Raw genomic sequence first — 13,625 nt, forward strand, 5'->3', positions numbered from 1 at the left:
CTAGCAGTTTTGGAATCGATCTACATACAAACGTAAAAGCCGCCATTGTGTAGTTAGAAGGAGGTCGTTTCGCTCTTGGACTCCAATGGTAATTTCTCTATAGGCACCCAGCATTGATTGGTCAACCTGTCTTGTGTTTGCGTTTTTCTGATTGGCCTATTTCGATCCACAACTGGGTATATATTTTTCATCGTGTTCTTTCTGACCTTCATTTTGACGTCTTATGCTCTGAGAAGTGTTAGAAAAAAAAGCTTTTAGCTAATATGTCGTAAAATGTTTGTTTTTTTCAAGTTATGTACCGCCAAAAAAATGTTCACAGAGATGAAAATATTATATCAATGACTTCCATATAGGAACTGCCTGAGTTTTTTGTAGGGGTTTTTATTCATTAAATCAGCTACTTGTTTCAGCCTGCAAATAGTTTGAATATCCTGGCATCTTAACCAAAGCCATTCTTATCTTGATACCAACGAGTTGCTCGATTTGATCTGTTGTATTGCATATGCATTTTCCAGATTTTTTATCAATGCATAAATTTAACATTGAGGCTCAGTCAGATTATCTGTCATTTCATCATCCCAATATTTATTGAAGTGCCATGACGGTGAAAGTTCGTCAAAATTATCAGGAGACGGAAGGCTTTGCCTAAAAGGTGGTAAGCGACGAGTTGAGAAAAAGTTTGATTGTCCAAAGCTATTAGTAAGTCGCTATATGAGCTTGTTTTTGAACAAGAACATCTTTCTTTAGCATACAAGGTTGAGGTTTATGAAGGAATGTCATCAACAATCTATTTTTCTACATCATTTTTGCTTTTGGTCAGTATATTAAAATTGACCATACAGGGCCTTCTAACTTTTCTTTGAAGTACAAACAAATATCGACCTTAAAAAACCCAAAAATGCAGGCAGCGTTGATACAACGGAAGTTTTTCTCGTCCGGCTTGTATTTGTATTTGCTTGATTCTAGCCGACAAGAAAAAAATTGCAGATATGATAAGGTAAAAGGATTAGACTAAATCCAAGTGTAAAATAACTATTCAAAGGATTAGTCAAGATGAAAAGAGAGCATTTTGTGAAGAAATGTTTCATTGATCGATTAGCAAAAAAATATCTTTTTACAAATACCTGGGCTCTTACTTGAACAAGTAAATGTTTTGCAGTTATTCCCAAAGAAGGTACGTTTAAAGACTTGTTTACACTGCTCAATCAATTGCTTCAATAATACTATTATTGTTGATAACGAAGAAAATTATGCCTAACTGGCACCGTAGTTGTAGGGCAGCTGTAGCTGATCTGGCTTGTGGCATGATATCTTGGGCATGAAAAATGATCTTAAGCACGGTATCTTTAGCTACAGCAGCAATTTGGTCGCTAACACGATGCAAAATTCACTTCCATAATATGTCCATTCTAGAAATTTATCAATTACCACAACACACAGAAATTCAACTGGAAGTTTGTGCCTTTGTTTGTACCTCTTTCCAAGCTTCAGCGTACGATGTTTCCCCCATTTAATCCGGAGTAAAAGCCTCATTGCCAATAAAGCTTTAACACGAAAAAAAATTAACATATGAATTCTATTGTTTCAATTTTCTCATTGCATCGAATGAACATGGCATCGAATAGAGATGATGCAGTTATAATTTTACTTTGCTTTTAGGAGTATTCTGAAGAAAAAGAATTCAAAAACCGTATAACTATCTCCACCATAAAAGGAAGAAAGCATGTTTAATGAGAAATGTAACTTGTTCATCTGCAAAAAACGATGAAGGCCTATCAAATATTCTTTGACAGAATCAAATTTAAGATATAATATACTTATTCTTATATATAAAAACACTAAGAGTATAGAAAAACTTAACTGTAATATTCACTGTCAATCCAAAATAACTGTTCTGAACTGTGACTAAGAAAATTTGAAAATCCCTGCATTGGTACGATTCAATTTTTGATTCTATACTCTTAATGCCTAAAATATTATTTGCAAAGAAATTGCTTTACTCGAAATAGCCTGGAGATTTTGTTTTATAAATTCATTCTTTTGATATCATTTTTATGTATCACATACGAGCGTATAACACTTGACTAGAAGTATGCATATGACCAAATGAATCATAATCCAAAAAATGCAATGGAAAAACTTCAAACCTTGAATATAATATTCAAGACTCTTTGAGCTTTGTAAGTTTGTACTATGGAGGTTATAAACAACCTTCGGCTCAGTTATGGCCTACTGATTAAAAAAGTTAAAGAATTTGCCTAAATCTACAAATTTGTTTAGATTGTAAAAGGCAATTGATATCATCCCTTTTGTAAAGGTCTTGAAGCCAGAAAATAGAAATGCAAACTTCTACTCCCTTCGTATTTCGCTTCTCTTGTTCTTGTTATTTTTGTACTGAATGTTGTTACGAAAAATAGTCTTCTTTGTAGTTATAATGTAAGATTTAGTCACTTTTACTGTAACGTAACTGATAAAGATAGACAAAGTTCAAATCGGAATAAATCTTGAACACACGCTCATTTATTTTTGGAACACTTGAACAAATTTATTTCGAATCGTAGATATGCACCTTTATCAAAGAATGCAACAAAGAACGAACAAATCACCTGGTATTTTGAAAATGTTCACAATATTGCTCGTGAATGGAACTTGCTACGTAGAGGAACGTGACAGACAGTCAAATGGCACACATTAGTTTATTCTATTGTTTATCGTTTATTTATTTATTGTTTTCATATTTATTACGATAGGTAAGCTTACAACTGAACAATTTTTGAAAAATTACAATTATTAGAAATTTTGGTAAGCATATTGTAAAAAGCATCGGTACCAAATGTAAATTTTCAAAACTTAAGATTATTTAATAGATTTTGTCAAGTTTTTTGCAAAACCCTTGTGTTAGAGTGACGTCATACATTGTTTTTTTTTTATTGTTTTTATTGTTCCATTTGTTTTATTTGCATTTCTTTAACATGGTGTCAATTCCTTAATCTTAAAATGGTTAGTACCAGCACCCTACTAATAAATAAAAATAATATAAATCATGGACACAAAACTTCAAAAGAGAGTTTGAGTCATCTGTAGGATGACGAGAGCCGCTTCATCAAGTGATAATGCATAATGACATACAGTTAGCTAATTAAAGTACATAAAGGCTATTTGCCGGCTTAATTAAAGAAAGATGCACCGCTTCTTATTGCTTTTCTCTCCCACAATTTATGTTTTTTATATGAAGTTCAGTATTTTTTCTATTCGGTATGTATTTTTATTGGTCTTAAATGGACCTGATGTGAACACAGCCATAGTTTAAGTGTAAATGTTATTGCTAGCTGAGCAATTTAGTTATTTCTCCAAAATTTCAATTCTCAATATATCCACGGGTACGTCCCAATATATAGTAAGTATTTACTCCACAGGTACGTCAACATCTATGCTTACCACCTCTTTTATTTGCTCGGAGACAATCTTAGTCACTACTGCTCCATCGACCTTTCTTGTTCAACCAACTTCTGCAAACTTATTGGGCAAAAAATACAGAATTTAAAATTTTTCTTGACTTTTGAATGAGTTATATAATATAAAGTTTAGCATATTGGCTGATGATACACATTTCACCTATGATACATAACATTATATTGTATGCTATCAGAAAATAATCTCTTCTTTGACAACGATAACGCAAAGGATATACGGATAAAGATGGATAAGTGAACAGAAACAAAATATGTACTTTTACCCTTATATGATGTATTGTTGGCATATATGTGGAGATAAAGAACCTAGAAATTAATAGACAGAAGTTAAAGAGAGTTGCAGCTTTTAAATGATGCCTTTCAAATTACAGGCGGGTCAAGGAAATTTGCTTTTTGTTCGACAAAATTAATGTAATCACTTGAAATCATAGGTATCTTGAATTTTGTGTGGAATTCATTAGTTGAACAAGAACAATTCAAACAGGAAAGTCGTCCACAATTTGAAGAATAGGCAATGAGTTTTTGAAAGTGTTCATTTATTTCTTTGACAATTCCAAAAATCAAAAACGGTATGATTTCACAGACATCACAAAGAAGCGCCTTTGGCCTCGTTTCAACACCAAAGAAGGGAATTTGTGATAAAAAATGGCATAGAATTGAAAATAACTGGAAAAAATTGAAAAATTGAAGAAAATTCAAAAATATTTTGAAAAAGTAAAAAAAATTAAAAAAAACTACTTGCAGCTATTATTGAGTTTTTGTCACTATGAATCTGTCACCTGTTTTGCAACTTGCAAGTAAGAGGCAAATATTGCATAAAGTTCATGATTACCTTGAAGTTTGCTAGTTGAGACTTTACATGGTAGCATCTGCTTCTTGAATAAGCATAACATCTTGATTAAGAGTTTATGTTGAAAAAAGTTTGAATAATTTAACATTTTGACTTCAGTAATTATTTAGCCTATTGTGACTGAAATCTATCAATATAAGAAATTATCAATGTGAAATGGAAGGAGAAATCTGAAGTTAAGCAAATTGAGCCTTTCTAGATCTCGACAAGAAATTAATAAATGATAAAAATCTTCTACTCTTTAAATATAAGCTGCTTTAGTCAAAATATTATGACAAATTCATAGCACAATTAAAAATATCAACAGCCACTAAAAGATAAGCATCTTACATTTTTACGAGGATAGATTCGCTCAGCATGATATTGTCGTGGTAACATCAACAATAAGCCTTGTAATAAAGAACGGCCTAGACATCTACGCTGTTACTGTTAGGGCATACTCTTCATGTTTGTTGAACTTTTGTCAAAACAAGAATGGCTATTTCATTATTTTAGGCCCTGAGATCAGCATATGTATTAAAATTTCTAGCGACCCCTTCCAAGCAGAAAAGCACTCCTTTTCAAAAAGCGTAGAATAACCACACAAAAACGATATAATTGCTATAGCTAAACAGTGTAGCTTCATCATAGTACAATAACATATATTTGTGCTCATGCTACATCAAGCTGTGTAATGTAAAATAACAATCATATATTGTTGCAAGGTGCAATTTTTTATGGATGAAAATTTTATTCAAACAAAGTAAATGACACAAATAGAGTAACAATTAACATGGTGTATATAGCTCTTTATTAATGTATCTTAATGTTGTGCTAGAGCAAGAAGAGGCGGAACGTTTGTGGCAGCAATGGCCTAAATTCGCTTCCATATAGATAAATTACTGAGTGGATTATGCTTTTTCAACTAGTATGCAGAGGCATTATTATTCAATGTATGTAAACATTCGACTTGATCCGAATCCGCACAAACAAATAAACTACATACTGATTTCAACTAAATTTTCTGGTGTGTTTTAAATATACAGCAACAATAACTGGCATGTTCTTATTAGCTTAAAGCGAAAAAAAATTTTGATCGAGAAAATTCGATTCAATCTTGACCCTTCTCTCAAATTTCTTGTCAGGTTCATTTATTGACGCTTATTGAGCTATTTTTACTGACTCTACACAAAAAATATATAAGGAATTATCATTACAGAACATGAATTCTACCAATAACGGTATTTTACACGAACCACTCCGCTTGGAGTTCGTAAACCTCAAGCTCACATACTTGAAGAAATTCTTGCCTGTTCAAGAAGACAGTCACGTACCGACCAAGCAACAGCCTTGGACAATCAAACTTTTTCAATTCACCACTTGCCAACTTTCCATTTTTTACGCAAAGCGCATTGTTTCGTCCGCCACTTGATCTATCATCCCCAACACTGATATCGAATGGATTGATTTTTTGTTGACCAAAAGTTGCGCCATTCTTTATTTGGACACTTTTAACAGCAGCTTGCCTTGTAAGGTCCACTTGCCACCAGGGTACATTGTCAGCTTTTGTGATACTGCATCGCTGCCAGTCCCCAGTTTTGTCACCGTCATTTCCAAAGCTGGCAACAAGTTCTATATTGTCATATGTATGGGTTGATGAATGCGAGGAAAGTTTCTTATAAGCGATATTTCCTTGAACACCTACAATTAAAGTAAAATTGCAAGGATTTTACTGCAATATCAGAGATTGTTTTTTTAAGTAAAATCGCTCAAAGCAGAAGGAATCTGCCTTATCAATCAAACACTTTTATAACGACATGATACAATTTTCAATGAAATTTTCGAGTTACAAAGACTTTTATGCAACTGATTTTATGTTGAATGCTATCGGATGATTTCGATTTTTACTCAGAAAACATTGAGTCTTTTAAAGAAAATTTTCGGACTAAAACTGTCTCAAGAAATTCTCACACATTAAATAAAAGACATGTTTAGTTGCGAATGTATGTCAGTCAAGGAAACAAAAATTGATACAAAATAAATTTAATTCTGAGACATTTTTATTTGATTGAAAAAAGTCTTTGTCATTTGTTCTTAAAGGACAACTTCATCTGATTTTAGCTAAGATATGATACTGCCAGCTTTGAATAAATCCATAGTGCAGTTAAGTCCGTTTTATTAATTAAGAATACTATTGAAGAATAATTTGTAGAAATTTTTCTTCACATATTATTTTTCGTCTTGATATAGTCTCAATAAAACAGTTGAAATATGATCTTGGTATGATATCAATAGAAAAATGTTCGAAGGTCAATGAATTTATTCTTGAACCATGTATAATTGGGGTTGCCATACCTATCAAGCTTTTTTCAGCCGGGGTTGTCATGAGATAATTGGCCAATTGATATGCAATCATTAGCAGGTCACTATTTGTAAGTTGTATATGAGAGCGAAGATAAGTAGTTATTGTTGGACTGTGGTGTATATAGAAGAGATTGAGAAGTCCTTACTGCCCCTCCAGAAAATTAGAAAAAACATTGCCATTTGTATATTGCCAAATGCATATGAAATATTTGAGTGGAGGGGAATGTAGCAAAAAAGCCGTTTCAGCTACCTGCCTTCAAAAGATGAACAGTGGAAAAATAAAATGACAACTTGAGTTTTCTGTTCCATTAATATAAAAACAGAGACTAAAAGGAGGACATCTTTCAATCCTTCTACGCAAATATGATTAAATGAAAAAGGAGATAAACAAATACCTCTTCTTGCTTGTTTCTTTGACCATATAATTAGATTGGATCTCTCGGTTGGGATATCTTGCTCATCTCCAAATTTATAAAAAATGTTGTTCTTGATATCCTTAACAACATAACGACAGGTGTTATCCATGCTGCATTGATGGAAGGTCTTATGAAACATGCTTGTTTTTATCTGTGTTGGGTTGTGCACTTCTTCGAAAACAGATTTTCTTGTACTTTGACTCTCATTTGACTTGATTGGAGTAAAGCAAAACATTGAAAGAAGCACCGTCAAGAGCATGAAAACTCCCATTTTGCACAGTAGATTGAAGTCTTCCCTTAAAGGAAAGAAATCATGCTAACCATTTAAGTGAACAAAAACATTAAAGCCGGCATTTTCTTAGTTTTCTGTAAACTGCTGTACAGCTGCAGTCCTATACTTAAAACTAGCACGTGTTTGGAAAGTAGGCAAGGTAGGTATCATTCATTTTTTTATTTCACATTTCTTTGTGCAAAATTAAAGTCTTGGAAAAATTGAATGCTTTTAACTAATTACAATGTATTAATTACAAAAAGTTAATAAAAAGTTTATAAACTTAATAGTATATAAAATGTTATAGCCCTATAACACTATTCATTGTCGTTCTCCAAGCTATTTTTTTCATATTCTTGCTAAAAGAAGCATTTTGAGCTATTTTCACAACACATAAACTTTTGCAAGAACTAACATAAGAGTGCACCAAAAGAGATTTTTGCACACTGACACTGGTCCATTTTCTTATAATGATTTCCCACAATCCATTAGAGATATCGATTCCATCGTATGATTTATAAAAGAACTAAGATCTCACCTTTTTTGCTAACAGGGATCAGCTCGGCATGAATCCAAGAAAGATTAGGCAATGTATATTTTTAATAACCTGAGAAAAATTTAATGGTATTTGAGTTGTTCTTTTTTTATATAATAACTTTCGTTGTTACTGAATTGATATCGTGTATAAACAAGCTAATATGAAAATGAAATGACTTGCCTTATTTGTCGCGGGCACCTACCATATACTATATAGAAAGGACTTCCATACTTTGAGAGCCCCGTACCGAAAAAGCTATTTAGCAAATTATGTGTTTTTCTAGGGATCTGGAGATCTCATAGGCTTTCGTGGCATAGTCTATTCATACAAAGACCGATATACAACTTTCTGTTTGGAAGGGGGGGGGGGCGGGGCGGTGTTGGCTTGAAAAATCATTGTAACAAAAGTCATATTTCACAAAATAAAAGTATTTTATTTATACAGCTTAAGTTTTTCTTATGCAGCTTATTTTACTTATGCAGCCAATGCCCCCCCCCCCCCACCTCCTGGCCTTTCGGTCTTTTTGGTCATAGTTTTGTAGGCAAATGAATTGAAATCAAAGCAGACTAGGTTCTACGTTAACCAGCTTAAAGCTTTTTGAGAGAAATTTGCTTTGTTTTACGAAGTTAATCTTATAAGATATTAATTACCGTACTATGCCTCCTTGCGTTTAGAGTTTTTGACAAAAAAAGGAACTTGAAAGTGAAGTGGCTTAAGAGTTTAGAAAAAAACTTACATTCAAATGGTTGGTATCTGTTGCACGACAAGCTCTGCTGAAGTTTCAAAGATTTACAAGCAAGTTTTGTTAATGCCTCTCTTTAATTGGTAACCAACACAATTGAAATTGCTCTCCTACATAATTAATGCATCACTTGAGTAATGTTTTAGTTTGTTCGTTGGTGTTACATAATCCATTCCAATAATGAATAGACTAACGCAAAATATCTGGTATATAGTTTGAAAAAGTTTGAAATTTCACTTGTTCATGATTGTAAAATATTTGCCAAATGTGTACACTTCAAACTTGAAGATAGAAAAACATGTTATCTAGCATTTTGAATTTTGAACGAGATGGTGAATATCTTTCAAAATCCGAAAAGATGTGTATTAGCTCTACTGCAACTGCTTGGCAGACTAAAAGGTATCGTGTCATAGAGAAGGAAAGAACACGAGGATTGATAATGAGTGATGCACAAGAACATATCAAAAATGTTCACAAGCCATTCTATTTTCTAACGTTTACTATTGGAACATCATGTTCAAGTTCCATATTGCTCTGTTACGTAGTTAGGTGCTTTATCTTGGGTATTGTCACAATATCTTGGGTCTTAGTCAATTTCAGATAAACATCCAAAAAACCAGAAAAACTAAACGCCGAAGCATAAATAAATCAACGCGAAATAAGTGGAATAATTTATACAAAAAAATCAAAAGTCAATGATTCGTATAAGTCGTAGTAAAAATTACTAAGTAGAGGTGGTTGAGACAAGAATTTGTATAAAATCTAGAAAACTACCCAAGTAGAGCCAGTGTAAACAATGTTACATATAATGATCAAAGTCAGAATTGACAATAAAAGCCGTTATATTGTCAATATGTTATTAAATCGTCTTTCTTTTTCAATTCTGTAAAAAATGAAAATTCATCATTTCTTTGCTTAAGTTTGCAAAATATTAACTGATGCAGTTTAATGAAGAAATCGTTAAAAATATTTTTCATTAGAGACGATTAAGAAATGAGACTTATATTGAGTTTCAAAACTAGTATTTATCTAAACTTTTTGTAGATTAATATCTGAGGCATTTATATAGATATTGAATCTAAACGTACGAAGAAATCAATTTAAGGCATTTGCGGTATCAGCAATTATTTAACGTCTTTTTAACAATTATCATATAAAACAGCAGTTTCTAGAGTCAGTTAAAGCAATAAATTTTTAAGAAAATATTGAATGCATATTTTATTTAGTATTGTAAAATCAATCTAAACAAAATAGAGCTTCTAATTATTCTAAACAAAGTAGAGTTTCTGTAGGTTTGTAAAGCAATTAATTTTGGCAAATATTTTAAATTCTTTTAATTTCGGTATCTTGAATAATATCAGCTTCTGCGTGTTATTAAAATCTAAAAAATTGAAAAAGGCGTAACTATTTAAACGTTTAAAAAAAAATTCAAAAAACCTTTAACAGATTGAAGTTTCGGTTTATTTAAAACCATTGCAAATGCAATATCATCAATAACGTTATCAGGCCAGTGAAGCAATTAATTATAATATAAGTTTATTCTTAGATGATAAGTGACAAACTGCTTGCTTCAAGCATATAGTAGATGAAATGGCAAAATTGTCTATTATCCCATTAAAGAGAGATACATTATCGAATATGTATATTGATTTACATTGATGCTTACATTTATCTGTTTTAGAAGGATTTGCGTCAAATAAGAACCTAAAATCCGTTTTGTATTTCGACAATATGATAGCTGGAATAATTTTGCTGGTAATCACAAGAGATCTGAACCTGTTTCAATTCAGACGAACTTTACTCTCGTTTCATTAAGAAGTTTCAGCGTTAAAATGGAGCAACTTTCTGGTAATAAAAATATATATTTCAAATAAGTTTTATATATTTTAATAACTGAAAGAGTAATTGAAGTTTATTTTGAAAAACACAAACAGCAGAGGAAATTTTAATCTTTGTTGCTAGTTCACACATGCTGTGAGGATTATAATTTTCCTTTGCAGAAAACGGCTAGTAGAAAATGAGCCTTGACACAGTAGTAACTTATTTTCAGATTGTTGCTGCTGGTAATTTTTGTAGCTGTAAATAGAGAAATGGAGAATTACTTCGTCTGCGATGCAAGACTTTTGCCAATTTCTCTGTTGCGCTTAATGATCACTCACTAAGCTCTACATTTCGTTCTTTGGACAACTTGGATGAGCAGATGTGTAAGGTTGAATGCATCATGGAGCATCGAGGCAAGTCTATAAATTTAAACAAAGAGTTGGGTATTTGCCAGTTGAATAACAAATCAGCACAGGATCCCAAATATTCTATCAAAGCACAAAAAAGGAGCGCTGGACATACTATTCAACTGGTTATGACGAAGTAAATGTGAATTTTCTAATGAAATTTTTCTGTATCGTAGCTCCTGTATACCAAAATTTCCATTTTTTTTGTTACAAGAAAAATGCACAAATAAGGAAAAGTTAATATAAGGAAGGAAAAAAAGAAAGGCAGTTCAGATATCAGTGAAAATTCTATTGCAGCACTAATTTTATGTTTAGCGTTCTATAATGAAGATGGCCTTAAAGAGAAGAGTCTTTACTCCGATAAGTTTTAATCAGAAATAAAAACCATTAAATGTATGATATTACAATGACCAATGACTAATGCAAGATTTTACAAAACTTTCAATATTATGGAATTGGTCTGTATTGCAATGCAAGTGATCCTTGCAATGCCGGACATAAGTGCGTTGACACTTGCTATTGCCCAGGGTATAAATGCATTGGTAAATACATTACAAGCCACGCAAATTTTCAAACTTTTTAAACATTGCAACATGATATTTCTTCTAACCTGCAGCTCACGGTGCCAAACCCAGGAGTCACCGTAGCAAAGAAGTAGGAAAGGTTGAAATCGATCTTTATTTCTACAAAGTAAATGCTACCGAAAGGCTATCAAGGTCTTTAACTCTTCGCAAAATCCAAAAGTTAATTTTTGATAATTGTGGCAAACTTGAAATGAAAAATAGAAAAGAAAACATGATGCAACGATTTGACTCATCAGTAAAAGTGCAAAGAGGAAAAAACTTATTTCACGATATTGATATTTGTTGGAATTGGAATCCATAGCTGCTTTGAAATCTTAAATTGTGCCAAGTAAGTAGGTAGTTGGGTCAGTTTCATGTCACAGGCATGCAAACTTTACAGGTGATGAAACGAATGCAGACTAATGAAAGTCAAAGGGAAAACGTTCGTGCCATTTTGAATCATTTTCATGAAATAGTAAGATGCTAGAAGAACACTTGTTGTAGATGTAACGTTCTTGAAGATTAATTAAAATATACCCAAAGAAATATAAAACTGAAGGAAGCTTTATTACTAACCTTCTCCCTTAAACAATATGGAAAAGGTCTTTCATTCAATTTTCTAATCTGAATATGCCTTTAACAACGACAAGCCTTTTTTTCTTTTTAAGTTTGTAAACAATGATTAATTTAGTTTTAAGAGTCAGAAAATTTGAGAAAAATAAATAAACGCAAAAAAATATTCATCAACAACCGCCAAGAAGAGATGATTACTTTTTATATTTATATGAATTGTATTACTAAAACTGTGTATTTCTATAAACTTCTTCAAAAATTACAATTTCCAGGTCAAGAAAGCAGCCGAATTACCGCATTCGCAGTATCAGCAATAATTTGACGCCTTTTATTACCATTTTGTTTATAACAACAATTTCTACAGTAAATTAAATCCACAGAAATTCAAGAAATTATTAAATGCATATTTACTTTATAATTCTCTAGTTATTTTAAGCAATAAAATTTCTACTGGTTGATAAAGCAATTAATTAAGGAATATAGCTTAAACGTCTTCAATAACAGAGAAGAAGCTTTTTAACTATGGCAATTTGGGTTTTTGGGTGATCTGATATAAATGCTAAAAGAGGGTGATGATAGGGAGCCGACTGTAAAATTGATGAAAACCAATTCCATTATGTGAAGATTCGCTCTTTTCTACTCGCCCTTGAATACATCAAAATTCAATGGGTTAATGCTAAAAATCTCATCAACATAGACATTCAAATTCGCAAACAACTTTTAAGCCTTATTAATTTTTCGGTTAACCAGATTAAGTAGAAGTCTTGCCCTAATTTAAAAGGCATAACGAATAAACATTTCACAAAACCTCTTACTCAACCTTGTTTAGTGCAGTTGAGCGAAGTTTAGCGAAGGTGAAAAAACGAGACTAAACTTTTCACTAAACTTCACACAACTTTTTTGAACTGCGAGCTGTGTAAGACGCTGTAGGGTTATAGGGGATCTTGCTTAGGAATTTTCTTTCTGTTTGTTTTGTTGAATTGGATGAAGCGACGGAAAAAGAAAAGACTTTTTAGCACATCGATAGCAAAGTTGACTGTCTGAAAAAACACTGTAGCGTACAAGGGCTGAAGCAAATGTTTCACGAAGGCATTCTAGAGATTTTGGTCACGTAGAGATACCTTGCGAAAACCGAGGAAAACCTTGCGTTTTCTACAGCTACGGCTCCTGTGCCAGGACAACAAATGTTTAATTAATGGCAAAACGACTAAACATTTGCTAAAACAACACTAAACAGCGCTAAACATTTTTGACCAAAATCAAACTCGCTCAACAACACTAAACAGAACCTAACAACACTAAACAGGGTGGCAAAACAAGTAAACTTTTCAGTAAACTTTTCACTAAACAAAAGTTAAGTGAAATTTCTAGTGAAATGTTTAGCTGTTTTACCACGGCTTAAGCCTATTCTACCAACATTAACGAATCAGAGAAATGTCAAAACTTTAGTGCTCGCCACAGTGATCATAATTACCAAATTTTGACCTACTACGCTTGCATGTGGAAAACAAATGTTTTAAAGGGGGGCCAAACAAGCTCACATACTTGAAGATATTCTTGCCTGTTCAAGAACACAGTCACATACCGACCAAGCAAAAAAAACCTCGGACAATCAAACTTTTTCAATT

At 32.4% G+C, this 13,625-nt stretch overlaps 1 protein-coding gene across 2 annotated transcripts; it reads right to left on the minus strand.

Annotated features, from left to right (window-relative positions):
• Window positions 1-4,282: 4,282 nt before the first annotated feature.
• LOC135681952 (fucolectin-1) lies at window positions 4,283-8,733 on the minus strand. Of its 2 annotated transcripts, XM_065196643.2 has the most exons (4): window positions 8,628-8,689; window positions 7,892-7,960; window positions 7,062-7,378; window positions 4,283-6,003 (listed from the first exon to the last, which is right to left on the minus strand). In XM_065196643.2, exons 3-4 carry the CDS (start codon window positions 7,351-7,353, stop codon window positions 5,549-5,551), a joined length of 747 nt encoding a protein of 248 aa, XP_065052715.1. In that variant the 5' UTR covers window positions 7,354-7,378; window positions 7,892-7,960; window positions 8,628-8,689; the 3' UTR covers window positions 4,283-5,548. The 2 variants fall into 2 exon arrangements, with proteins under 2 accessions (XP_065052715.1, XP_065052706.1); XM_065196634.1 differs by lacking the exon at window positions 7,892-7,960 and having other exon boundaries at window positions 8,628-8,733.
• Between the last annotated feature and the right edge of the window lie 4,892 nt (window positions 8,734-13,625).

Source organism: Rhopilema esculentum, chromosome 17 (assembly GCF_057945365.1).
Source record: "Rhopilema esculentum isolate cy_ngs chromosome 17, ASM5794536v1, whole genome shotgun sequence".
Taxonomy (NCBI): domain Eukaryota; kingdom Metazoa; phylum Cnidaria; class Scyphozoa; order Rhizostomeae; family Rhizostomatidae; genus Rhopilema; species Rhopilema esculentum.